The sequence below is a fragment of the Acomys minous genome (genome assembly GCF_964271855.1).
Source record: "Acomys minous genome assembly, chromosome: 15".
Lineage (NCBI taxonomy): Eukaryota > Metazoa > Chordata > Mammalia > Rodentia > Muridae > Acomys > Acomys minous.
In genome coordinates, this window is record NC_140497.1 from 57,691,617 (window position 1) to 57,718,652 (window position 27,036).

A 27,036-nucleotide genomic window follows, 5' to 3' on the forward strand; every position below is an offset into this window, starting at 1 on the left:
AGGCAGCGCTATCCAGCCCACCAAGGTCCCAAGAGGAACAGTGAGGCAGAGCAAGGAGGGAGCTTCTCTCACTTCTTGGGCTGGAATTTCTATCCTTTTGCCCTTGGAGACAGGAACTTGACTGCTCTGTCAAGCTGCTCCAACACCAACCTGCTCTGTCCTGGCCAGGAGCCAGCAAAGATCCTGGTTCTATGACTATTTTGTCCTGGCTGGAAATGACGGAAATGTTTTGGCCCAGGAGACATTGCTTTGGTCCATGCCCTAGGTTATTTATGTACTTATTTAACCTTTCTTCTATTGCACAGCGGCCCGGTGAGCACAGCGCCTGGAAGCTGTGCATGAAGAAATAACCCACTGGTCCCTGAAGACTTGTGCCAGAATCTCAGCCCAGTCCCCAGGATGGAGAGGCCACGGACACCCCGTGGGGACCTGAGGTTGGGCTGGCTAGGCTGACCAGCCCATCTCTCATTAGTTCTCAGCCCAGCCATTTCAAAGACTTGTTTACTTGTTTACCTCTATAGTCAAAAGTCTTATTAACCCCTGGACAAAGCCCCTTGGAGGAACCCCCCTCCTGAGGCCCCTTCTCCTTTCTATACTTGCTTTCTCTCTATAATAAAGCTCCTTGCTGAACTTACTCTTCATTATCTGTCAAACCTACCCTTCCAGTTTGCAACACAAAGAGCCTGGAATCCCACCATCCAGTAGAGTTTTTGGTAACAGTGACACTGACCACTGAGGCTGGAAAGTCTCCACCATACTTAGGGACCACCATTTTCCCACTTCCCCTGGACATCAGATGCTGGTTCTTCAGGCTTTGAATTCAGACTGGGGTTTACAACATCAGATCCGCCTATTCCTAACTTTTGTTGTTTGGATGGGACTGTCACAGTGGCTTGCACAGGTGCCATCTTGGAAAGAACAGACCAAGGAACTGCTGGGCCCCCATCATCATGCGTGTCAGTTTCCCACAGTAAACATCTCCTTATATATCTCTGGGCACCCGATTGGTTCTATTTCCTTGGAGACTCTTGGCTAATGCGGAGTTTGTAGGAGGCAGTTTGTGTGCTGTTGTGACAGATCTGGTGGGAGTGACAACGTGAGGGCTAAAATTACTGGAAAATGGACAGGGAAGATGGAATAAACTTGAAGGATATTTAGGGACTGAACTGTTTGTACCTAATCACAAATAAGTTAAATACGGGAATCAGGGAGAGAAATGTCCCCCAAAGAGTCATCTTTAGATATTTGGATGGAGCCCTTGTGTGAACGGTGAGATGAGGACACGGAGGACCAGATTTGGTGCGTGCCGGGGATTAGGGGAGAGAAGCTTTCGGGTGGATAGTTGTACCTTGAAACTGGATAGGCCACTGAATAGGAGCATAAACCTTGAAAGGATTTCAGAGCTAGAGTTACAGAAGCAGGAAATGCTAGCAGAGGGGTAGTGGCAGCCCAGCCACCTGAGCACTCTCACAAAGGACTGAGAGCCGAGCAAGAAGACAGGAAACTCCAGGCCGGAGCCTTTGTGAGAGTTATTGAGGAGCTAGGTCCCTGGGGACTAGCAGTGATGTCATGAGGTGGGGCTTGGAGACTCTTAGTGCCCTTCCTCCGAACTCCATTATTTCCCACTTCAAAGTAAATTGTCCATCCAGATCCAGACTGCACGCTGATGGTCTCGTCACACAGAGAGCCACGAACCCACACTGCACTTGTGGTTTCAAGGCACAAAACAGTGGTTCTTGACCCCGTTTTTTGAGGGGGAGATGAGTATCTTGCATATGAGATATTTTATTATGATTCATAACACTAGCAAAATTACAGTTATGAAGTACCAATGAAATAATTTTATGGATTTGAAGCTATGCAGTTGTAGAAAACGAAAAAGAAGTCAAGACTTAAAAACTGTCAATGGGTCTAGTGAATTGACACTGTGATACTGTTGACTAAAAAAGTGAATTTTGAACTCATAATTTTGAAGAAAAATTAATGACTTTTAGGCTCCCAGATGACCATGCGGATTTGGGCAAATGCCGTTGAGGATGTGACCCTGGAATCTGCCTGGGACACTGGGTCTCATGCAGATCTGAGTTGATTGATGGAGCAATAGGCGCCACATTTGCCAGAGCATTCTATCACCCACCGCACAAAAGATGTCTCAGTCTCATGTCTGTTTCCCACCTCTGCCTCTCAAGTGCTGAGATGATAGTATGTGCCACAGTGGGGCCCAGTTTATACTATGTATTTAGTGCTCTGGATTGAAGCCAGGGCTTTGCGCATGGTGCAAACTCTCCACAAACCAAGCTCTATCTGCAAGGCACAGAAGGTTGTGATTTACCAATGTTTACTTCCCATGGGTGCGTGCTCCTCAGGGTCTGAGGGATTGTCATCACAGTGTGGTGGTGACGGTGAACTATCAACACTTGGGAACTCCAGGTCTCTAAGGGAACAGTGCCAGTCTATTGCCTCACACTGGGCCCCTATGTCACCACCAAATGTGCCTTGGATCTCATGATGTGATATCTTATGGCCTGTGGCTTGGGGCCAGGTTGATATATTCTCAGGGTCAGTGGCATTAAAGTCCCTTTCCAGATGGGCCTCATACAAACAAGAGTCTGGACTAGATGCGAGAGGGTTTCCAAGGTGAGTTTCTCGTTTCTCTAGACTCCTCTCTGAGGTGATGCCCTCAACACTTTCTGCTGATGTCGCATTGTCCTTGTGTTCTCCCAAGTTCCTGCTGGGGAGGGTCTGGCTGGCCCCACCACTCTCGACAGATGCCTGTTCTTCCATCAAGCCCCTTGAGTCATCAGAACCCTCAGAACTAAGGGTAAACAAAGAACCCTCGTCGGAATCAGACTCATAGTTGGCCTCCAAGTCGTAATAAGGGTCAACAGGAGCATCTCTCTGCACAGACTCTTCAGTAGCAGGAGTGGCATGAGGGCCGCTGCCCCATCTTGGCATAAGGGAGGGCAGGTCTACACCTCTTGGGTCATGATACAGTTCATCACTGTAGACATCTGAAAGCCTATCCTCCGCATTGGCTTCCCGGAAGCTGGCCTGCTGTATGACCAGCTCCCTAATGGAATTGCTCACCTGCCTTTCCTCAGAAGATTCCATCTGTGAGCCCATAGCTCCCAAAGATTCAGGGGACCCCATCTCCCTATTCTCCCTAGTCCCTTGAGTGTTTGTATGTGCTGGACTTTTGCAGAAGGAAACTGCAATGTCTCTTGACTGTGATCCATCCGATTCATCCCACCCATTATCGATGGAACTGGGCAAAGTTCCCGGAAGGTAAGCAGTGGAAGATCCACCCACCACCTTGTCAAGGTGATGGGCCTCGTCATATTCCTGAGCCACCATTTCATAATGCGATTCTTCGAGAACACCACAGTGATCCTGCACTGTTGAGTTCAGCTTGTCAGTATCCGTGTTTGGAAGTCCATGGAGCACAGCGTGGGCTGCGTGGCCATTTGGAAACACGTTGCCATCACTACTTCTTGCCCCAGTGATGTCCTCATACTGCATTGGGCTCTGCTGACTACTGAGGTCCACTCTGTTGCTTCCCAGCATCCTTTCTGATATGACAGCACCATGTGGGATTGGCTCTCTCAGCCAGGAAGGGTTCTGGCTCTCATGAAGGTCTGGGTGGTGGGAAGCTTGGTGAAGATCTGTCGCCTGGTCCTGCGCACGTTGGGCAGATTCAATGTCATCATAGAAGCCCTCATTTGAATAGCCATTATCCAATCCAGGCTTTTTGTTCAGGCATCTTTGTTGCCATAATCTGTCAATATAGGGCCTTGCAAAAGCCCCCAGGAAGAAAGCTACCACAAACGTGATGAACACTGACAGGCAGATGGCCAGAACAAGGTCTGGGGGATTGTCGTCCTTTCTCTCAGTGGCATGTTCATCCTGCGAGTCTCTGAGTTCTGTGGAGGGTTGAGGCCATATCTCCTTGAGATCACGAAAGCCAACTCGCGCCTCCTTTCCCAGAGTAGCAAGGTGTGTGTCCATTTCTTCCTGGGCCCTCTCTGCTTTGCTCTGGGTGAGGCTTTTCAAGTCACTCAGGGAAGTGTGAGGAAGGTGTGTATCTCTGGAAATTCGGATCTGAGGAGTCTCCAAATATAGCTTCTCATTCCCTGCTAGAGAGAGATCGAAAAACATGCTGACTAGAGGTTTGAAAAGATGCCAGGCTTTCAGAAGTTCTGTGTACCCTCCTCAATCTTTATCTAGCCATGTTTTCAGGCATGGATCAAGTGAAGAGTAATGTTATTCATTCATGCATGCCCTCACTCATCCCTTCATTCCTGTTCAATACCCACAGGTGCATATGCTCTGCATTTTTATAAGATTGTAAGATATAGGCCTGTTATTCACAGGCTGAGAAGTTTATATTTCTGAGGCCTCCTGCCTGCCTGATCCCCACAGGAGAAAGAAGCCATAGGAAATGGCTGACACATGGCTTCTCCTTCCTCCACACCCTCAACTACTTTGAATTTGCTAGAACATTCTATTAACCCTCTACTGCGTCTGCCCTACTTGCTGTAGACTTGTAGTGTTATATTATTCTCCAGTTCTGGTAAAGCAGTAAAACACCCAACTTTCTCTTCTGCCCTGCACACTCAGAGGCAATCCTGGCTGGTTACTTTCCTCTGCGCTTCCTGAAGATGTTTCCTAATCTTGGTAGCCATGGCTACGACTCTGTTTTCATGGCAGACTCATGGTCAGAGTCCAGGTTTTTATGCTAAATCTTGTTTTCAGGATAGCTAGTGTAGCAGGTCCCAGCCGTCCCACCTCAGTAGCACAATCAGCCCATGGGGAAGGATGAGGGTCAGAGCAAATGAAGCTTTACTTTGGAAACCTGTGTGCATGTTTCCTGCACAAGAGAGGGGCACGCTGTAGAGGGCAGTGGGCATTTGGGATAACGTCTCAGGCTTTAGAGCCTTTTCTTTAACCAACCATCAGAAATGGGGGTGAACTTGTGATATTTTGAGAGATTCCAGGCAAAATTCTTTTTCCGCTAAAAAACTGTTCTGAGTGTATGCTTCTTTGACCATGTGAAGAAAACTGTCAGAAACCAAGGAAAAGGATGAAGTGCCAGGGATTTTCCTGTGACCCAGCCGAAGGCTGGCTGGGGTAGTGTGGTTCTGAAAGAAAATGGCCTCTATACGCTCATCGAGAATGGCACAACTAGGGGGTGTGGCCTTGTTGGAGTAGGTGTGGCCTTGTCGGAGTGGGCATGGCCTCATTGGAGATGTGTATCTCTGGGTGAAGCCTTTGAGGTCTCAGACACTCAAGCCAGGGCCAATGTGGCTCTCTCTTCCTGCTGCCTACTGATCCAGATGAAGAGCTCTCAGCTCCTTCTCCAGCACCATGTCTGCCTGCACTCTGCCATGCTTCCTACCATAATGATAAGAGACTAAAATCTAAACTGTAAGCCAGCTCCAGTGAAATGTTTTCCTTTATAAGAGTTGTGTGGTCATGGTGTCTCTTCACAGCAATAGAATAATGACGAAGACTAAGGTAGGGACCAGTATGTCACTACTTTTAAGGAGACTCCCTTCTTATATGCATTTTCTACATCAATGAAACCATTTCAGGAAAGAGAGACAATGGGGGTGGGCGGCTCATTTACCTACAGACATGTTGCAGATGGCATTCCACTTTTCCCTCCAGGATGTAGAGGTGACATTTTGGAAGCTGGCATTGCTCTCCTGACACTGCCACTGGTTTTCAGTCAAGTCAAGTTCCAGGTGTGGGAATTCTAGAGCAATGGTCACAATTGGTTCAAGGGTGGTCAGGGCGTTGCTTCTGAGGTCTACCACCTGCTTAAAAAGAAACAATGTGGGTCAGTCTCTGCACAAAGGCACAAGAGATACTTCTGTCTCCATAAAAGCAACAAATTGAGGCCTGGCAGAAAAGTCCATGAACACTGGCCTTGAATCCCTGCTCAGTTCACAGGGATTTAAGTCTGTGTGTCTTGGCAAGTGTTTGTTTTCTGTGAGCCCACCTCCCAGAGTTGCTGCACAGGTTAGATGCCTGAAAAAGCTTTTCAGACATTTCATCTGCTTTGTTTCTTATGAGTTATAACCCATGGTAAAAAACCCAGAACCTCATGCTATTGTCGTTCAGAATTGGATTCAGGTCTATGATTTCTCAAAATATGATCATCTTGGATATAGCAAAGGATTGTGAGTGAAGAGGCCACGGAGCCTGGGAGAACTACCTCAGAGAGTAGTACGGTTCTTTGAGCATTTGTGGCTGGCTGTTCAGGATCTGCAAGGTGACTCACCTCTCCTGTATAGTTAGAAATGCATGGAGAACCCGGAGGACAGAAATGATTCCATTGCCCAAGTAACAGGCCAAGGTGTGCTGAAGCTGGACCCAACAGTGCATGAGACAGTACTGAAGTTACGTTAGGGGTGACTGTGGCTACTGCTATGCTGGTATACTGTGTAGCAGGCACTATGTTGGTATATACATACATATATACATATATATGTGTATATATATATTATTTTCCCACAACTTCCAGAATATATTATATTAATTATATTATATTATATGGAATATACTATATTCCATATAATATTCTCCCAACAACTTCCAGAGTTCCCCTTTCATAAAGGAAGTAGGTCGGCTAAGCGACACACAGTATCCCACATAGAACGTCATTGGTATAGGGATCTGGATCAGAACAGGCACTCCACAAAGAATGAAAAGTATAAATCTACTATGGTTGTACATACCAGAACTTAGGAGGTAGAGGCAGGAGGATCAGAAGATAAAGGTTAGATAAAAGTCTAAGTTTAAAGCCATCTTGATCTACAGAAGACTCTTTCTCAAACAAACAAGCAAACCACAACAGATGGAAATGCTGAAGAATTAAATGACAGAGTTGCAATGTTTTCTGCTTTCCTAGCTGTGTGTCTTCACTTCAAAACATAACCTCTCTGATCTACCACATTAACGTAAAGATGCCATTTGGAGACTGTTAGGTGGTGACAACAGAACAGAAAACCAGGAAACAGAAAATCTCATCTTTGATTTAACAAAAGAGGAGATATGTGGATAAAATTGCATAGTGCCAAGGTCAACAATTTCTCTCCTGTCCACCAAGAGTGGCCCCACCTCCAAAAAATCACCATATAATCCAGGCTGGCTTTGAACGCATGACAATCATCTTTCCTCAGCCCTTGGCCAAGGCCAAGTTTTAAATAAACATCTTAGATGATACAAAATCCTAAATTGAGGTAAGTCCAACAACTAAACATCACAACAAACAAACATGACTAGAAATAGATTTGTGGTTTTTCATGAACTTAATGGGGGTGATTTTCCTATCTTGAGCAGCTATACAATCTTGATTCTCAGGGAAGGCTCCTGAAAGTAGGAGCAGGAGGTCAGGACCAGGAGAGAAAGCACTTTGCTTTGGCCTGGTGCTACGCAGGGTCAAAGCTTCTCCCATGGGTGCCCTGTCTCAGTGTCACATGGAGGCTTCTCCCATGGGTGCTCTGTGTCAGTGTCACATGGAGTCACCATGCTTTCTGAGCAGACATTTTCTTTTTAGTGTATTTTTTGCATCTTAGCATTTTTAAAATTACAAATCACAGAACTGAAGGCCAGTATGGAGGAAAGAAAATGAATGAAATAATTCAGGAAGAATAATTTCTAGGAAAAGATGAAAACAGAATTGTAACCTAGCAAAAGAGACCCCCATCCTGTGGCCTTTGAAAGGTACATATATTCCGGGAAGACTGGGAGACCGGCAATGTATTGCAGCACAAATCACCATATCCAAGAAGAACGAGATAAGATTAAGAAAAGAAAAGCTAATTTGAAATGTCAGTGAAACTTATTTCATGCTGTTTAAGTATGGTGATGAATTTACGTTTTAAAAATCTATTTGGCTTCTGGGAAGATACCTCCACGGGAAGACAAACACAATAGTGCAGATGTGAAATTCATCTTCTGTGCTCGGTGGGGGTGGGGGGGAGCCAGCCACTGTGATATTCAGCTTCCTGGTACCAGCCTCATCATGGTCCACAGCCGGACCACGCAGAAGGGAACGCGGAGCAGAGACTATATGAGTTTCCCATTTCTGGTGAGGTGAGAATTATGGCCATATTCCAAACATGCCCAGAGCTCACATATAGCTTGTCTATTTTCTTTTTTAACCCTTGATCTTCTAAGACCCATAAAGCACAATAAAATGCACAGGAGAGGAACACACAGGACAAATTCCATATACAGACATACCCATTACCCATAATCCAGTAGGCACTGGCTAAGGCTCTTTCACAACCTGCCAGTATCTTGCCAGTGAAGTGAGGAGTACAACCAAGTGAACTGGGGAGCACAGTCAAGTGAAGTGGGGAGCACAGTCAAGTGAACTGGGGAGTACAGTCAAGTGAAGTGGGCTCTGCTGATCTAATACCTGCCTTGGCAGACAGACTTCAAGGTGGTCCCGATGGCCCTACCGACTGGTATTCAGGCCCTTAAGCAATTTCTCCCCTCCAGTGTAAGTGGAACATGCGATTTCTAGCCAGTGGGATGCCGCTTTCATGGTGGCATTCCGTGAAATTGAGATGCTTTTCTTATGCAGGGCAGAGAATGCTAGAGAGACTGCTACCTCCCAAACAAGATGCCACGTCCTGGATTGCCTGGTGGAGAGGGCTGCAGTGCAGAAACCCGAGGGCAGACTCAACCAATGGGCAGTAAGGAGCCGAGGCCTCTGTCCAACCCCCAGTAAGGAAACAAGTCCCGCCTACCTTGCTTAGATAGCTGTTCTCTTCTGTGAGGATTTCGGGTGACACGCCAGCCACCACACCAATGCAGTCAGTCTCTCAAGTGACCATGAGATGGAACTGCTGCATCCCCTCCTCCCCCGCCCAGCTAAGCTATGTCTGAATTCCTGCACCCATAGACATTGCGAGGTGATACATGTGTGTGGTTTTAAGCTACAAACCAGGGGTAGCCACGATACAGCCACTCAGGAGATCGCCCATTATCCATCCCTTTGTGCCTTCAATAGGTGTTTTAAAATGCACCCAGCTCAGCACCAGGCAACAGAATGAGGTATGATGTGTGCTCTCTAAGACTGTGATTCCTGTTTGGTGCTAATGGAGAGGGGGCTAAGCATGGGCAACTAGCCATGGTCCAACCCTGCTGGCCCCAGTGCAATGAGGAGGCAGGAGGCCATTTTGAAGGCTTCTGAAAAGAGAGACTACAGGACACCTCCTCAAGGAAGTGACATTCAACCAAAGCTGGAAGGACTCATCGCCCTAGTTCTTTCGTGTAAAGAGGAGGAGTAAGTAGGAGGAAAGGAGACCCGAACTGCAAACAGGCAGGAAAGTGATGCACAAAGGGACAGTGGCTGTGGGGACCCATGCCAAATTCTGCCATGTCCGAAATCCTGTGCTTAGGCTGTATGCTGCGACCTTCGAGTTGCTGACCTTTACCTCACCAAGAGGTCTTGTGTTCCAGGCTATCCTTGGACTATTTACCTTTGAAAGAAGCAGGGAAGTTCCAACTTGGAACCACCCAGAGGATCAAGGAAGTTCTTACAGAGAACTACTCAGAGATCTAGAAAGTTCTACAGGGAGCAATTCAGGCTATTATATTCTTGCCTGGGGGCTAGGGTAAGTGAGATTAGAATAGATCCTATTGACCTTGCTCTCTCTATATTCTTACTAGTAGGACATTAAAGGGAATCTCGATCAGAAATGTCCTGACTTGATTCATTATTTCTCGTGTCTCTGTATCCTACTTTCAATCCCCACTCCCTCTTTCAGGTGAACCCTGATTCGATTTTTCCCCGACGGCTGGGACCCGACAAGTGGCCTGACATTGAAATGAGACTGGAGAGGCTGGCAGGGGTCAGGCCAGCAAGAGGAGTGACACAGTTACGTTGTATACTAGAGGAGAGCTTGTGTCACCCCCGGTAGTGACCTAAGCCCTTCAGACACAGTTAAGCCTCCCAGGCTCTCAGGGAACCATTATACAGACGCAGAGAGTAAGGTGCAGAGATGCGGTAACCTGATGATGTTGAAAGTGATGGAGTGTAGACTGGGTTCCAGGCAGTGAGCTCTGCCCTCTCATCACTGCTTCCTCAGTCTCCCTTCCACAGCGAGGCTCAAGGTTTGGAAAGGAGAGGCAGAGGCTTATCCTTAATAGCACTTTATATAATGCTGAGGAAGTGCCTGTGGTCCCTGTCCAGGATGCCTAACATGACAGCCATTAGCCACACGCGGCCACAGAGCATTAAAAGACATAAAACACCCAATAGGGACTGAAGGCTTTGTTTGAAAAATGGAATGTTAACTATCACCCTAATAATTTTATATTAAATATAGATGTAAAAGATACGGTATTAGGTTAAATAGCGTACGTTATTAGGTTAAATAGCGTACGTTATTGAAGGGAAACTCTTAACTTCTCCTTTTAAAAAGGATTCACATTTTATTATTTTTAATTATGTGTAAGCATGTGCACGAGTGCAGGTGTCCACAGAAGCTCTGGCCTCTGGGCTAGAGTTACAGGTGGTTGTGAGTCACCTGATGCCGGTGCTGGGGATTGAACTCCTGTCCTCTGGAGGAGTGGTACATGCTCTTAACTGCTGAGCCATCTCTCCAGCCCCTCATTTTCATTTTTAAAGTCTGGCCACTGGAGGAAAAGGGTGTGTGTGTGTGTGTGTGTGTGTGTGTGTGTGTGTGAGAGAGAGAGAGAGAGAGAGAGAGAGAGAGAGAGAGAGAGAGAGAGAGATGGAGTCTGTGAAGATAGGGGCTGAAGAGTCTCTCAGCTTCACTGGCTGCCCCTCTGGTGTGCCTGAAGGCCACCGACAGGTGCCATCACACTGTCCTCATGGTGTGTGTGTGTGTGTGTGTGTGTGTGTGTGTGTGTGTGTGGCAGGTGGCGATGGAGAAGAGTGTAAGAACAGGACTCCGGGGTTTCTCAGTCTCAACAGAATGAGGGAGACAATTTGCAAGGCTCACAGCTCTGAAATGTGACACAGGTGCCCCACTATGAATGCCACTGGGTGTTTAGAATAAGATGTGGCATATGGCAGGTGACACGCATATGGGAACTGTTACCACTGTTGCTTTTACTGCCCACATCTGCTCTGGACATGAGAGCTACAGGGGCCTGAGCCCAGCAGCAGCCGTTATGGTCCCAAGCTGATGACATCTCCGCCTTAGCCACAGGGGCTGAGAAAGACCTCCCAAATGATCCAGTTCATGCAAGAGTCCTGGCACCTCTCACTGAACTTGTAGTCTAGGTAGGCAGCATTGTTCATTTGTTTGTTGAAGACAATGTCTCATTCTGTAACCCTGGCTGGCCTGGAATTCCCTGTGTAGACCAGGCTGGCTTCAAACTTCCCCCTCCCCAACCCCCGCCTCTGAGACAGGGTTTCTCTGTGTAGCCTTGGCTGTCCTAGAACTCACTTTGTGGACCAGGCTGGCCTCGAACTCGCAGAGATCCACCTGCCTCTGCCTCTCTGAGTGCTGGAATTAAAGGTGTGCGCCATCACCGCCCAGCTGGCTTCAAACTCTTAAATAACACATTTACTTTTTTGCCAGCTGGAAAATGGAAACTTGGAGTTGAATTAATTTGATTTGGATAAATAATATGCTAATTTCTTGTTTGTTTGTTTCTTTAGACAGTGTCTCTTGCCAGCCAGCTGGCCTTGACCTGATATGTAGCTGTGAATGACCTTGAATTTAGTGATTCTCCTATTTCCACTCCCTACCCCCCAGAACACAACTTTAGGCTGGAGACTGAACCTAGGGTTTGTGGCATCTAAGCGGGCACTTTATCAACGTAGCCATTTCCAGCCATATCAACCGCTGTGGCCTTTAGTTTGTGAGCAATAGACTTCAGTTGTTTTAGGATGTCTTACATAGACTCACACACTTTGATTAACAGCCAGTGCCCTTGCACACCGAGGCACTCCTAAAAGGAAACAGCCCTCTAATCTAGTTGGCCGCAAGTCTGTATATTTAAGACAGTTGTTAAGAAAGATTTTAGAACCTGTAATTTTTTGAGCCCGTTGAAGGCTTCTGGGTGAATTGAGCGTATCTTGTTGCTCTTTAAATAGATGCTCTCCAGCTGCAGGCAACCATGGAAATCAGACAGCCCAATGTGAACTAGCCCGTTGAACGACAGATCCAGACTCTGCAATGACTTTAGCTTCCACAGCCCTGTGAAAAGGAAAAGCAGATTAAAACCTAAACTGGTGCTATTTGCTGCTGCGTAGTGTGTGGTGGAGAACAAGAGATATTAATGGCTCTCGAGTGGGAACTTGTCAGAGTGTATTAACACTGTGGAAAAAATGAGTGGTCTTTAGAGAGACTAGAGCCAATTAGCGTGTGAACTTAATCGAACAGGAAGGTAAAAATAAAATCAAAGCAGTATATAATAATAATCACAATGTTCTTGGTGGCATGCACGGGCAAACACATGGAGGTATGTATTCTGAGTGGGCAGAAATAAGGAGGTGAATGAAATTACTAAGTCATTACAGTTTGGTTTAGGATGGCTGAGGGAGGGGAAGATGGATGTGGAGGAAGCTGTCTTTCAACTTCAGGTACATTGGTTCCTTCAAATGAGCATGAGCTATTTTTATCACACATTCACTTATTAATTTATATATCTCTTGTGTGTATGTGTATGTCACAGTGCATGTGAGGAGGGTAGAGGATAACTTTCAGGAGTCATTCTCTCCTTCCACAGTGGGGGGGCCCCAGGATTTGAACTCAGATCGTCAGGCTTGGCTGCAGACACTTTTTTTTTTAACCAGCCGAACTGTCTCACTAATCTAGTATGTGTTCTCTTTAAATTAAAGAATCAGTTTTAAAAAATCTAACCACGATTAAGTGAGGTGATGAACAGATGTTTGTTGATTCGATCAGCTGTGGGTAAAACTGAATGATAGCCCTACGACAGCACAGGAAAAAGTTATCCTGAGCTTTCATTATTCACTAGATAAATGAATTCTTCCTGTTTTAAATTTTTATTATTCAGTTTTTAAAGCAATTTTAAAATAAAAGGTTCTCATTGTGTTTACTCATTCTACATGGTCCTGTATTACACAAATTGTGCAAGTGTGTACTGTATGTTGAGTGTGTCTAGCTCCATCCCTCTCCTTTGTCTCCTTTGTTCTATTGGGCTGTTCTGGTTCTACTTTCATGTCGCACATACACACATCTTTATCTTTAGCCATATCCATTCTCAACTGTTTACCATTGGTATTATAACTAAAATGTTAAGAATTCTTGGATTTTTTTTAAGGTAAAGAGATGACAGATAGATTTTACTTCCCAGGCCAAGAATCAGATGGGGTTTTAGCCTCTGCCTTTGTGTTTCACTTTGCTCTGGGATGTATGCAGTAGACCCTGTTGGCACCGAGAAGGCAGAAGGAGAGCAAGGTGCCAGTCACAGCAGACTTGCAGACTTGGTTCCCAGATGGGTCTCCCCGGGAGGCGTTTGCAATGTCACGTTTTCCTCGGCACTGTTCTCAAATGTGGGCTTGAGTCTTTAGCTTCTGTGTAGGAGACCAAGTTGGTTCAGTTTCAGGAGGATTCATTTCTTGCCTACTGTCTGCAAGGTCTTGGGGACAAGACTGATTATGGAAAGAGAGGTGACATAACTGAAATGGCCATACCACGTAGAGCGCCCTGTACCCTTGAGTAGCAAAGATGAAGCAAAAGAGCTCTAAAGCAATGAATCAATCGAAAGATTATGGTGGAGGCTCTTGGTGCTGATGACAAACCCTTACCCTGGAAGCTCAGTGTGGCAGAACCAGAAGACACATAGACTCTTGTGTCTTGTTAGGCAAAGTGGTTTGTTGTGCACAGCACCCCTCTGCACAACTGGCAATTTGTCTGTCTACCAAAGGATTGCATCTTTGCCGAGCAGAATGTTGTGGACTCTTTGGTGCTTGGGCCATAGTATTTAGTCTACACAGAGATCTGAAATTGTCAAGCTGACATCAAGGAGTCGTCAATACAGAAATCTGCATCTCTGGTTTCTCTGAAAAGATGCGAAATTCCAACTGGTGTAGGACATTTGGGTGGAGCTGGATGAAGGCTGCCTGCTTTAGATGGGGCATGGGCATGTAGAAAGCTATTTTATATTTGAACTCATACACATGTGCTCGCAAACACACACACACACACACACACACACACACACACACACACACACACACGGGATGGGGGGGAGAGGGAGGGAGGGAAGGAAGGAGAAGAGAGACTGGGGGGGGAGAAACTGGTCAACCAAACTATATTTCAAAAGCAATGAGACAGAGCCAAAGCTAGCACACGTGTGTGTGAAATCAACGAGACAGAGCCAAAGCTAGCACACGTGTGTGTGAAATCAATGAGAGAGAGCCAAAGCTAGCACACGTGGGTGTGAAATCAATGCGAGAGTGCCAAAGCTAGCACACGGGTGTGTGAAATCAATGAGAGAGAGCCAAAGCTAGCACACGGGTGTGTGAAATCAATGAGAGAGAGCCAAAGCTAGCACATGGGTGTGTGAAATACTCCCTCGTTGCTGTGTAAAGTCCCGTGCGCTGCCCCACTGTCCCGGCGCTCCAGCGTACCTTCTCCCATCTCTTCCCAGTTCTCCCCTCAACTCTTTCTCTGCTCTGTCACTAGTGCCAGGAGGCATCCAAATGGGGGCTTGGGAGGAAGGCCAGTTGAACCTCTAGATTTTAACACAACCTCTAAAGAAAATACATCTCTCTGTGCAGCAGATATCCTTCAGGCTTAAATGTGCAAACACATGGGACTAGGAGAGGCATATAAGACAGCATTGGGAAAAACACTACAGTTTTCTGACGTTTGCCTCATACTTGCCTGGCCTATTTAGAAATGTGAATACATGCGTCCTAAAATATCCCAATGTTTAACTGAGTTGGGTAAGTTTCTGGGGAGCGCAGAGGAGGAGGAGGAGCACACACTTGCTGTGAAGGGCAGGGAAACAGCTGTTTAATTGTGCACTCTTTTCTTCTTTTCTTCTTTTTTGGTTTTTCGAGACAGGGTTTCTCCATGTAGCGTTGGCTGTCCTGAGTGCTGGGACTGCAGGTGTGAGACATCACCACCTCCTGGTTAATCGTGCACTCTTTATGCTCGAAGCACTTCACAAATCTTTCATTTTTAATGTTCACAAAGTCAAGGGGCCTTCTTGCCATTTACAAACAAAACACCAAGGCAAGACCTTTCTCAGGGACAGGGCAGAAGGAGCTGGGTCAAAATCCAGGCCTCATAACCACTCGTTACCTGTAACTGCCTCAAAACTAAACTCAACAACAAAACATACATGAGCAGATACGGAAAGAACTCGAGTGTAAAAAGGGGACAGGAGGCAGGATTCTCCAAGAACTTACTTGATGTCTTAGTCAGTGTTTCTATTACTGTGAAGAGATACCATGACCACGCAACTGAAAAGAAGACATTTATGAAGGCAGCATGCAAGCAGTACAGTGCTGGAGAAGGAGCTGAGAGTCCTACATCCAGATGTGCAAGCAGAGGAAGAGACTCTGGATCTGGTGTGGGCTTTGGAAACCTCCAAGTCCAATCCCGTTGACACACTTCCTCCAACAGGGCCAGACCTTCTAATCCTTTAAAATAGTGCCACTCTCTGGAGACCAAAGATTTAAATACATGAGACTCTGAGGGCCATTCTTAGTCAACCCGCCACGTTCTACCCCCTGGTCCCTCTAGGATGATAGCCAGACCACAGTGCAAAACTACAGTCAGTACAACTTCAAAATCCCCAGAGTCTATCGCAGCCTCAGTGCTGTTTACAACTCTGAAGTTCAAAGTCTCTTTAAGACTCATGGCAATCTCTTAACTGTAACCCCTGTAAAATCAAAATAAAAAAAAGCAGATCACATACTTCCAACATACATTGGCACAGGACATACGTTACCACTCCAGAAGTGAGCATGGGCTATAACGTAATGAGGAAGTACTAGACCAAAGCAAGACCTAAAACCAGCTAGGGAAATTCCAAATTCTGCATCTCCAGGTCTGATGGCAAACATTCCTCCCAACTTCAACTTTCATCTTTGTTGACTGTAGCACACTCTTCTATCTCTTGGGCTGCCTTCACTGCTTGTTAGCAGCTCTCCTTGGCAGGCATCCTATGACTCTGGCATCTCCAATATCTTGGGGTCTCTAATGAAATCAAGGCTTTGTTTTCACAGCTTCACATGTCTTCTCGGGGCCTCCACACAGGGTCATCTCTGACATACGCCTGGCTTCAGCAGCTTCCCTTAGCCACAGAGGGAGATTCCACAACCCCTTTCTTGTATCCTTGACTCTTAAAGCCAGATCCATGTGGCCAAAGCTGACAAGCTCTGCTGCTTGCTGGGGATGGAACTTGGCCCCCTTGTTCATTACATCTGCAGCAGGTTTCTGTTGTAGATGGTTTTCTTTACTGCTTAAATTGTTCTTGAATTCCTATCACGTGTGGGAAGCTTATCTGGGTGGAGTCTTGCCCTGAGGACACCACTCTCTTTACTCCTTTTAGCATAAGGCTTTTCTTTACACCTTTTATCTCTTTGAGCAGTTGATTTAGCTCCATTATACTTTCTGGTGGTCTTTCTCACGCCCAAACTTTACATTTTGCATTTCTCCTCATCCCTCAAGCTCCTTTTCAATGTACAGGTGCATAAGCGTGACCATTAGTAATCCCATGACACAGTCAATACTAGGCTGTCTTGAACTCTTTTCTGCCAATGCCTTTAATCCAAAATGATCCAATTTATCCTAAGGCATATTTTTAGGACAAGGGGAAAAAATAGTCACATATTGCCTGAAATATCACAAGAACGGTCTCTAGGCTACTTACTAACATTCTTCCCCTTGAAACAACAACAACAACAACAACAACAACAACTTCTTCTTCTTCTTCTTCTTCTTCTTCTTCTTCTTCTTCTTCTTCTTCTTCTTCTTCTTCTTCTTCTTCTTTTGGTTTTTAGAGACAGGGTCTCTCTGTGTAGCCTTGGCTGTCCTGGACTCACTTTGTAGACCAGGCTGGCCTTGAACTCACAGGGATCCACCTGCCTCTGCCTCCCTGAGTGCTGGGATTAGACATGTGCGCCACCATGCCTGGTTTCCTCTGAAACTTCTTAAGTTGGGCCCTCACAGTTCAAGTTTTCCTCGGCGCTGTCTTCCATGCTTCTACTAGGACTGTCCATTAAGCCTCACTTAAAATTGTTCAGCTGCTTTTCTAGTCCAAAGTCCCAAAGTCTTCCATATTCCTCCAACAAACAGCATAGTCAGGCATGTCATAGCAACACCCTAGGTCTGGTACCAACTTCTGTCTTTTTTATTATTTTGTGTGTATGGATGTTTTGCCTGTATTAATGTTTTGTATGTATGTATGTATGTATGTATGTATGTATGTATGTATGTATTTATGTATGTGCATCGTGTGCATTCCTGATGCCTGTGGCAGTCAGAAGAAGGTGTTAGGTCTCCTGAGACTGGAGTTACAGATGGTTATATATATATATATTGGATCAAGCTTTTTGGTTAGACTATCACTTCAGCTAGATTATTACTGATTGCCTGTCTTCTTGATTTATTGATGAGGGATTATTGCAGGTTATTATTATTTTTTAAAAATTAGCTTCCTTATCATTATGTAGCACTTTTCTTTAGCCTGATATTTTTTCTTGTTCTGACATCTTTGTCTGGAATTAATATAACTTCTCTGTGCTGGGAGGTAGCTCAATGGATAAAGTGTTTGCTGTGAATGCATGGGGACCTAGGTTCAGATCCTCAGCACTCTCATAAAAGCTAAGCATGAGAGTCTGTCTATAACCCAGCGCTGAGGAGGCAGAGACAAGGGAGGGGGGCCAGGAGCTCACTGACCAGCTGATCCAGCCAAAATGGTAACTTTAGGTTATGTGAGAGACCCTGACTCAAAAAATAAGGTGGAGGGCTGGAGAGATGGCTCAATGGGTAAAGTGTTTGTTGTATAAGCATGCAGACCAGCGTTTGGCTCTCACATAAAAGAAGCTGGACAGGGATGATTGGCCACCTGTAAACTTAGCAACTAGGGGGTAGAGAGAGAATCTCTGGAGTAGGCTGGTTAGCTACATTAGTCAAAACAGCTAACTCCAGGTTCAGTGGGTGGCCCTACCTTAATGGAAGGTGGAGAGTATTCAAGGAAGTCACTTGTCGGAGACAGAAAATAAACAGAAATAATGAAACTAATTGGTGTTGTAAATCAAATGGACTTAACAGGTATCTACAGAACATTTCATCCAAACACAAAATAATATACCTTCTTCTCAGCAACTCATGGAACCTTCTCTAAAATTGACCATATAGTCAGTCACAAAGAAAATCTCAACAGGTACAAGAAGATCTAAATAACCTCTTGCATCTTATTAGACCACCATGATGGATTAAAGATGAATTTTGGCAAAAACAGAAACAACAGAAAACCCATACTCTTATGGAAACTGAACAACTCTCTACTCAATGACCATTGGGTCAAGGAAGAAAGAAAGAAAGAAATTAAAGACTTTCTGGAATTCAGTGAAAATAAAGGCACAACATACTCAAACTTATGAGACACAATGAAAGCAGAGCTAAGAGGAAAGCTTATAGCATTAAGTGTCTTCAAAAAGAAACTGGAGAGATCTTACACTAGTGACTTAATAGCACACCTGAAAGCTCTAGAACAAAAAGAAGTAAACACACCCAAAAGGAGTGGACTGAAGGAAATAAACTGAGGGCTGAAATCAATAAAATAGAAACAAAGAGAACAATACAAAGAATCAACAAAACCAAAAGTTGGTTCTTTGAGAAACTCAACAAGATAGACAAACCCTTAGCCAAACTAAAAGGTAGAGAGAGAATATCCAAATCAAAAATGAAAAGAGGCTATAACAACAGACACCAAGGAAATCCAAAGAATCATTAAGTCTTAGTTCAAAAACCTGAACTCTACAAAATTGGAAAATGTGAACAAAATGGATGAATTTCTAGATAGATATCATTTACAAAGTTAAATAAAGATCAGGGAAACTATTTAAATAGTCCTATACCCCACAAAACAAAAATTAAAACAAACAACAGCCCAGGACCAGATGGTTTTAGTGCTGACTTCTACCAGGCTTTCAAAGAAGTGCTAATACCAACACTCCTCAAACTATTCTACAAACTAGAAACAGAAGGAACTTTGCCAAGCTCTTTCTATGAGACCACAGTCACCCTGATACCTAAACCACACAAAGACTCAACAAAGAAAGATTATTTTAAACCCAGTTCCTTTATGAACTTGATGTAAAAATACTCAATAACATTCTTGCAAACTGAATCCAAGAACACATCAAAGATAGCATCTACCATGATCAAGTAGGCTTCATCCCAGGGATTCAGGGATGGTTCAATCTACAAATATCTATCAATACAACCCACCATATAAACAAAGTGAAAGAAAAAAGCCACATGATCATCTCATTAGATGTTGAAAAAGCCTTTGACAAAATCCAATATCTATTCATGTTAAAAGTACTGGAGAGATCTGAGATACAAGGCACATACCTAAACACAATAAAGGCTATATAAAGCAAGACTATAGCTACCATCAAATTAAAAAGAGAGAAACTTAAAGCAATTCCACTAAAATCAGGGACAAGTCAAGGCTCCTCATTTTCTCCATAGCTATACCAACTTAGTACTTGAAGTTCTAGTTAGAGCAATAAGGCAACTAAAGGAGATCAAGAAAATACAAATTGGAAAGGAAGAAGTCAAAATATCACTATCCTGGAAGTCTTGTGGAAGTGTGGGAGGAAGGATAGAGGGAGGCAGAGGGGTCAAGGACACCACAAGAAGACCTACAGAATAAACTAACTTGGGCCCATGGGGGCTCACAGAGACTGAACCAATAACCAAAGAGCATGCATGGGCTGGACCTAGACCCCTACACATATGTAACAGATGTGTAATCTGTGAACATGTGGGTCACCTGACAATGGGAGCAGGGGCTGTCTCTGTTGCCTGCCTTTCGTTGCCTTCCTCCTAGCTGCAGTGCCTTGTCAGGTCCCAATGGGAGAGGATATGTTTAGCTTTCCTGTGACTTGAGATGCCAGGGTGGGTTGGTACCCTTGGGGGGATGTCTCCCATTCTCTGAGAAGAAGGAGCGGGAGGAATGAGGGAGGGACACGAGGGTGGCACTGGAAGGAGAGGAGAGTGGGGGCTGGGATTAGGCTGTAAAGTGATTAAATAAATAGGGGGGAAGTAAAAAAACAAATAAAACATACATTAAAAAAAAAAGAGCCTGAAGTTGCCACCTTCTATAGCCAAGTGGGATTTCAAGTAAGGGGTGGGGGGGGGGACACTAACTCATCCAAAAACCCTTCAATCCAAAATTTGTCTTGCCTCCAAGAAGTGTAGAGACAAAGATGGGACAGAGATTAAGGGAATGGCAAGTGAATGCCTGGCCCACCTTGAGACCCACCCCATGGGAGAGAGCCAACCCCTGACACTATTAATGCTACTCTGCTATGCTTGCAGACAGGAGCCCAGCATAGCTGTCTCCTGAGAGGCTTCATCCAGCAGCTGATGGAAACAGATGCAGAGACCCACAGCCAAACAATAGGCTGAGCATGGGAAGCTCTGTGGAAGAGTGGGAGGAAGGATAGAGGGAGCTGGAGGGGTCAAGGACACCACAAGAAGACCTACAGAGTCAACTAACCTGGGCCCATGGAGCTCACAGAGACTGAACCAACAAGCATGCATAGGTTGGACCTAGACCCCTCCTACACATATGTTTCCAGACTACATTTCTAAGCAGGGGAAAACATGCTTCATGTTTGAGCTACTGATGATGGGTAGTCAAGTGAACAAAAGTTGTGATGTGCTGGCCAGCACTGGGACATCCCACGGCAGTCGGATTCCATGTTTCAAGACAGGAGAACTCAATGTTGAGAGGAAAACTCCCAAGTGACTTTGTGGAAATGGAATGAACTATGGAACTTCATTCTGATGATCACATAGGCTATGAAGGGATAAAATACAATCATCCAGTGTTAAAGTGGCCAGAGGCAGTCTTAATATTTCCCAAAAATATTAGGGTCAGTATGTAAAAAAAGGCAGAGAGAGGCTGTCTAGCCACCACCTTGGTAAGCGCTGTCTTTGAACTCTGAACTTCTGCACTCCTTCCCAAGTATGATCATCGGATACCACAGCACATTGCCACTCTGCAGTTATGGCTTCAAAGTCCAAGCGTTAAGAATTGGAGCAGTGTCTGAAATGATCCAGGGGAGACATTTTATGTTGTATGTCATCCCTTATTGCGGTCAAGGTGGTGTGTAAGTGACTCAGAGTCTTGTCCTCTTAGTCTAATGTCATCTATCCATTTTATTTCTTTAGGAAACAATTTTTTGAAATCAATGGTTATTTGTATCTCTATAATACAATAGCAACCCCTGTGGGTAAAAGAATACAAAAAACTCCTTTGTTTAATAAGACTCTGGATTTTTGTTTGTTTGTTTTTATTTTTCGAGACAGGGTCTCTCTGTGTAGCCTTGGCTGTCCTGGACTCGCATTGTAGACCAGGCTGGCCTCGAACTCACAGAGATCCGCCTGCCTCTGCCTCCCGAGTGCTGGGATTAAAGGCGTGCGCCACCACGCCTGGCTAATTCTGCTCATTTCTAATGCCAGTTATTATCTCACCTCACCTCTTATTCATTCTTCTGCTTCCTGAAACTTAGTGGGTTAACGTGAGGATGCCAGTTGACTTGTCGACCTCAGCAAGGTGTTTGTCCCACTACTCTGTAAAGTACTGAACTACTGCTTGATGAAGGACTTAGAAGCCGATCCCATTGCTTTAAACTTCGAGAATACTGATTGTTGTGGCCTGGTTATGTGTCCCTGTGTGTTACAAGGTTTAGTCCTCAGCTTGGGGCTACTGAATGGAAGTGGAACCTTGAAGAGGTGCCTACCGGGAGGTCTGAGACCACGGAGGACACATGATGGGGACTGTGGGACTTGGAATTCTTGCTCTCTCACTACCTGATACCAAGAGGTCAGACGTTTCCTCTACTATGTGATCCTGTCATGATGTACAGCTGAAAACAGCTCCCAAAGCAGGACCCAACTGCCACAGACTGACCTCTTCAAAACAAAAACTTTCCTCTTTTTAAGTTGTTCATCTCCAACTTCCAAAGCTATGTGGAAGGTGAAACTATCATTACAGTTATATTCATGTCTGATTTCTCTTTTGTGTTGCCCAGCACCTGACCAGGGCGTCTCCTCAACACTAAGCTAATTGGTAACGTCACAGCTGACTCAACACTTGAGATTACCTGGCAAGAGATTAGTCAATGTAACATTCCAACTTTATAAAAACAGGCTTTTCTGGGTGTCGTATAAGCAGCCGCTGTTTAAAAACATAGGCCATGCATTGTAGAGCTGTGTGTGTTACTCGGCTAGTTGCCTGAGTGCTGCCTTCTGGGGGCGTTCCTAATTTATTACTGCTCTGTATGAATAAAGCACGTTTAAGTAGACACACATGGCTCTCAGCTCATGAATCACAGTGAACTGTGGATCCCATCCATGGCAATAATTACTTAACGTTTTAAAAGACAGCTTGAGATATAGAGCTAAGCAAATTAATTATTTGTTTCTAAGTACTCTGCTGTTCTCAATTTGTGCCAAGAGAGCAATGGAAGCTAATATTTGCAAATCACTTTCAGGTTTCCAAACTATCTTTACATCTTTTAATTGCTACCACGTCCTGTGCATGACTTACTGCATTACAGTGACATGTGACATGATCTTTTTCACTGAATATTCTCAATTCAAATAAAGCCTATGGAGCCTTTGATTTATAATGGATTGGATTACTTCTTCTTCTTCTTCTTTTTTTTTTTTTTGGCTTCACAAGGGTATGAAAGTGTGCTCACACAAGCACCAGTTTACACCTTCAGGACTGTGTTCAGTGTTACATGAAATACCTACCCAACATTTTATCTGAACATGGACTTTGTGTTCCATGGTCTTCTAGCTGCCAGCTAAGGTAAGTGCGCTGAGAGTGTCTAAAGGAGGCTAGGCTGAGCTATGTTGCCTGGTAGGTCACGCGCTGGATTAGTTTCTTTTCTGTGGCTGTGATAAAATATCTTGGTGAAACCAACTTAAGGATAAAAGGGGTTTGGCTCACAGTTCCAGAGGGCTGGAGCCCATGGTGGCTGGGAAAGTGTGGCCACAGGCAGGGACAGCGGCATGGTGCAGGAGCAGGCAGCTGGCTGGTTTCATTGCATCCAGGCTTAGAAACAGAAAATGTTAAGAGGACCAAAGCCTGCCCCACAATGCTACTTCCTCCTGCAAGTTTTTGTTGTTGTTGTATTTTTTTCCTTCTAAAGTTTCTGTCACCTTCCCAAGCAGCGTCATCAGCTAAGAACCAAGCATTGGGAAGCCCGTGGGGCTCAGAACCAGAAATTAAAGGCAATGTCTCCAGGGCTTAAGTGGCAGCAAGAAATTCTGATTTTAGTTTCATACGAGAACATCTTACATACAAATATACAATATTGGAGTATTCCTGGTCTACATTTGGAGGGCAGAAGCATTCCAAGAAAAAAATAAATATGGCAACACGTTTAATTTAAATTATATATTAAAATACCTGTATCCATTATTTCTCTGTGCTTTTCCATGTTAATGAACACACACACACACACACACACACACACACACACACACACACATACACACACACACACACTACTAAATCTTAGGTGTAGTGGCACTCATGTTGAATCCCAGCACTTGGGAGGTAGAGGCAGGCAGATCTTTGTTAGAGAGCAGCCTAGTCTACACAGGGAGTTCTAGGCTAGCCTGAGCTACACATTGAGACCCAGTCTCAAAAACCAAACCAAACCAAACCAAACCAAACCAAACCAAACCAAACCAAACCAAACCAAACCAAATCAATCAAACAAACAAACAAAAGCCTAAACACTTCAGAGATTATTACCCAGCGCTTAGATACAAACTCACACCGCCTGACTGAGAATGATGCGAGGGGACAGGGAGGTTATGCTGCACTAACTGTGTGCTGCGCTCGGGCTGGCAGTGCCGCTTGGAAACACCTTTACTACATTTGCCTGGTTAAACCACTTTGCTTTTTCAGCCGCTCCCTTGGAACGGAACATAAACACAGAGCTCTTGTGGACATAAAACACCAGTTTCCCCACCTACTGTTTCTCTGTCTCACCCAGCCTTTTAAACAGCTCACCTTTCGGAGTACCACTGAGCTGGTTTCTCTGAAGCAACAGCACCTTTAGACGGGGGAGTCCGGAGAAGGGAGGCAGGGGCAGATCGAGCGAGAGGGAGTGGATGGCGTTGTTGCTGAGGTTCAGTAGTTCCACAGCATGTAAAGGCGTCAGAGGGCTGAGGGTCATTTTCGATATGCAGTGGTTACTGAGATCCAGATGTTTCACCTGCCATTCTTTTCTTGTGTGAGATTGGAAGAGGACTTGAAGGGAGTGGAAGCTCATGTCCAAGGTGTCTGCTATCCGCGATGTGGGTCTTGTAGAAGACCAACGGTTTGCCGGAAGATGCCCATCCCGCTGGTGCTCAGAATCGAGAGAAATACCACTTTTTCTTGATGGGTTTGTTGCTGCTCTCGCAACGCAAAGACCTATGATTATGATAGTAACTCTGACGTAGAGGTCTTTCATAATGCCTGGAAAAGATAAATAAATTGGCTTGTTCAAAATAACATGCAAAAGCAAATAGCAAATAGGAAGCAGAAAATTTAATTTCCAATTTAAGATTTAGAAAACATTCTTAATTATCAACTGAACATGTGTTGTCTTAGAAACTGGGTTTCTAAGGCAGTTACCCAAAAGGTGTAACTGCAGGCTAAAACAACACGCATGTACATTTTGTAGAAAGACCTTCTCTCAATATTCATAAAATACACATTTTGTGAAGCCTCACCCCTGCCTCTCCAGGGTCCTCCAGCCCGTGGTCTGCTCTCTAGTGAGTCTCCTCCGTCACTAGTCACCAGCACGGGGCAAAGTCCGCTGGGCTTATCTAGGACACTGTCATGTGGTTTATGACACGCACATTAAAGCGGGCACCTGTTCTAGGAATATAAAGTGCACCTCACAGAAGAGATGCAAGCTAGACAATTACCATCAGCTTTATCTGTACAGCTGCTTTCCACATCATCTTGAAATATTTTAAATATATACAAAAAGAAAAAAAAAGATCACGAAAAGGATATCCTGCTCCAAACCACGGAGGTGTCATAAAATACAGAAAGTCAAGTCTTTGTCACCCTCCTCTTGAGGAGCAACTGTAGGGTTTGAAACAAGTGTGTACAAGTTACAGAGGCTGAATGCATCCAGGAAAGCGACTATAGAGGGAGGGGCAAGGGATTCTTGAGATTTGCTTTAAGCTAAACTCTATGAACACTAAAACCAGAGTACAAATAACCAACTTTCTCAGCCACACATCACCATTCCTTCCTGGTCACAAGCCACCTCTGTCTGAGTCACTGTCACAGCTGGACTGCTAGAACAGCTGTACTGAGCTCCAGCCCTTGCTTCAGTTCTTCTCTCTCAGAGGTAACTCCAAAGGATTTCCCCCCCAAATGTCATTTCCCTTATGCATTTTTCTCCTTTGCAGTTTTGAAGTGTCCCTTTAATTGCCCGTAGTCCAAATCCCCAAGGTTGGCATTCAAAACATCCCATAAAGCAGCTAGCCTGATGAGCTGCATTTGCTAAACTCATGTCAGGTAACTGCAGGATGTGGCCCTGGGCTAGAGCTATGTATGTCTACCTCACAGAGAAGCGAGCTTTTCATCACCCGTGGTCAGTGCCATTCCCCGCTGCGGTCTGAATCTTGCACGTTCACCAAGTCTCATCTTAGTTCTTCCAGTCTGCACCTCTCTTTCTTACCTTAGCCAATACTCTGCCTTTGCTTTCACAATACTTTCAGTAAATAGTGAGTGAACGCATTCAGTACCGTTCAACTTGACAGGATGCTGGCGCCATTGCACATTGTCAGCGCCCTGCTTTGTGTATTCCAAACACAAAGCAAAAGGAGGGCAAGTATCTCCCCCACCCATGTTTCCTAGTTTTTGTTCCAGAGTCTTGTCACTGGGCTGTGCTTTCTGCACGGATGAACGCGCAGAATGAAGGCCGTTCTCATGACAACAACTAAACTGTTTCATACAAGGTCAATTGCCCCATATTTCAGAGGACATTTAAATTTAGGTACATAAACTGCAAAGGTGCCTTACCTACAGCAAGGAGTCATTCATAGTATGTCCCTTTTGCAATACCAGAAACTGAATTAGTTTTGTGATATTTGTTTCCATGCTAAAGCTGCAGTCATTGTGCATACAACTGGATGCCAAGTGAATGGAGTAACAGCAAGCAAAACAAAACCAAACCAGCAATCATAAACCTGCACACTCCTTTGCAAGAATGAAAAAAAAAGATGGGGTGGAAAAATACATTTTTAAAAAGTGATATAAGTGAAGTATTTTTATAGTCTAGCCCCTTTCAAAGGGAAGACATTGACATATGAATATATATTTACATTCAAATAGGCAGACTAGGATAACTTTATATCTAAAATTTAAAGTATTAATGTTAAGAAACATTGTTTATATTACATACAGATGTCTATGTGTGAGGCAAAAGAATTCCCACAAAACCAAAAACCAACCAACCAGAGAACCCCAGGGAAAGTACAAACAATAAGTAGAAAGCAGGTCTCTACCTAGACTTATTAAAGTTTCAGTGTGAGGAATCACAAGTAGTTGGGGACATGTGTACATCAGAGTAAACTGAAGTAGAGAAAAGGCAAAGATGAATTCTTCCATAGGAGACTGGAAAAGAGGAATGAAAACAGTGAGGTTCCTCTGGGAATGAGACTGCTCCTGGGCCTACCTTAGGGTCCTGAGGTGCTTCCCCGCTGGTCTGTCTCCAGCCTATCCAGATACATGGGGCTTTTACATCTGTGCCCTTGAGGCTCCACCCATCTTGCCCTGCCCCCACGCTGG

The 27,036-nt window shown here is 44.8% G+C and overlaps 1 protein-coding gene across 6 annotated transcripts; it reads right to left on the reverse strand.

Annotated features, from left to right (window-relative positions):
* Positions 1-1,767: 1,767 nt before the first annotated feature.
* LRRC66 (leucine rich repeat containing 66) lies at positions 1,768-27,011 on the reverse strand. 6 transcript variants are annotated; one of them, XM_084760402.1, is made up of 5 exons: positions 26,924-27,011; positions 24,253-24,702; positions 12,022-12,191; positions 5,627-5,816; positions 1,768-4,130 (listed from the first exon to the last, which is right to left on the reverse strand). In XM_084760402.1, the coding sequence occupies exons 2-5, from the start codon at positions 24,695-24,697 to the stop codon at positions 2,329-2,331; spliced, it is 2,607 nt and encodes an 868-aa protein (XP_084616528.1). In that variant the 5' UTR covers positions 24,698-24,702; positions 26,924-27,011; the 3' UTR covers positions 1,768-2,328. The 6 variants fall into 6 exon arrangements, with proteins under 6 accessions (XP_084616528.1, XP_084616526.1, XP_084616527.1 ...); XM_084760400.1 differs by having other exon boundaries at positions 1,768-4,133; XM_084760401.1 differs by having other exon boundaries at positions 5,627-5,819.
* Between the last annotated feature and the right edge of the window lie 25 nt (positions 27,012-27,036).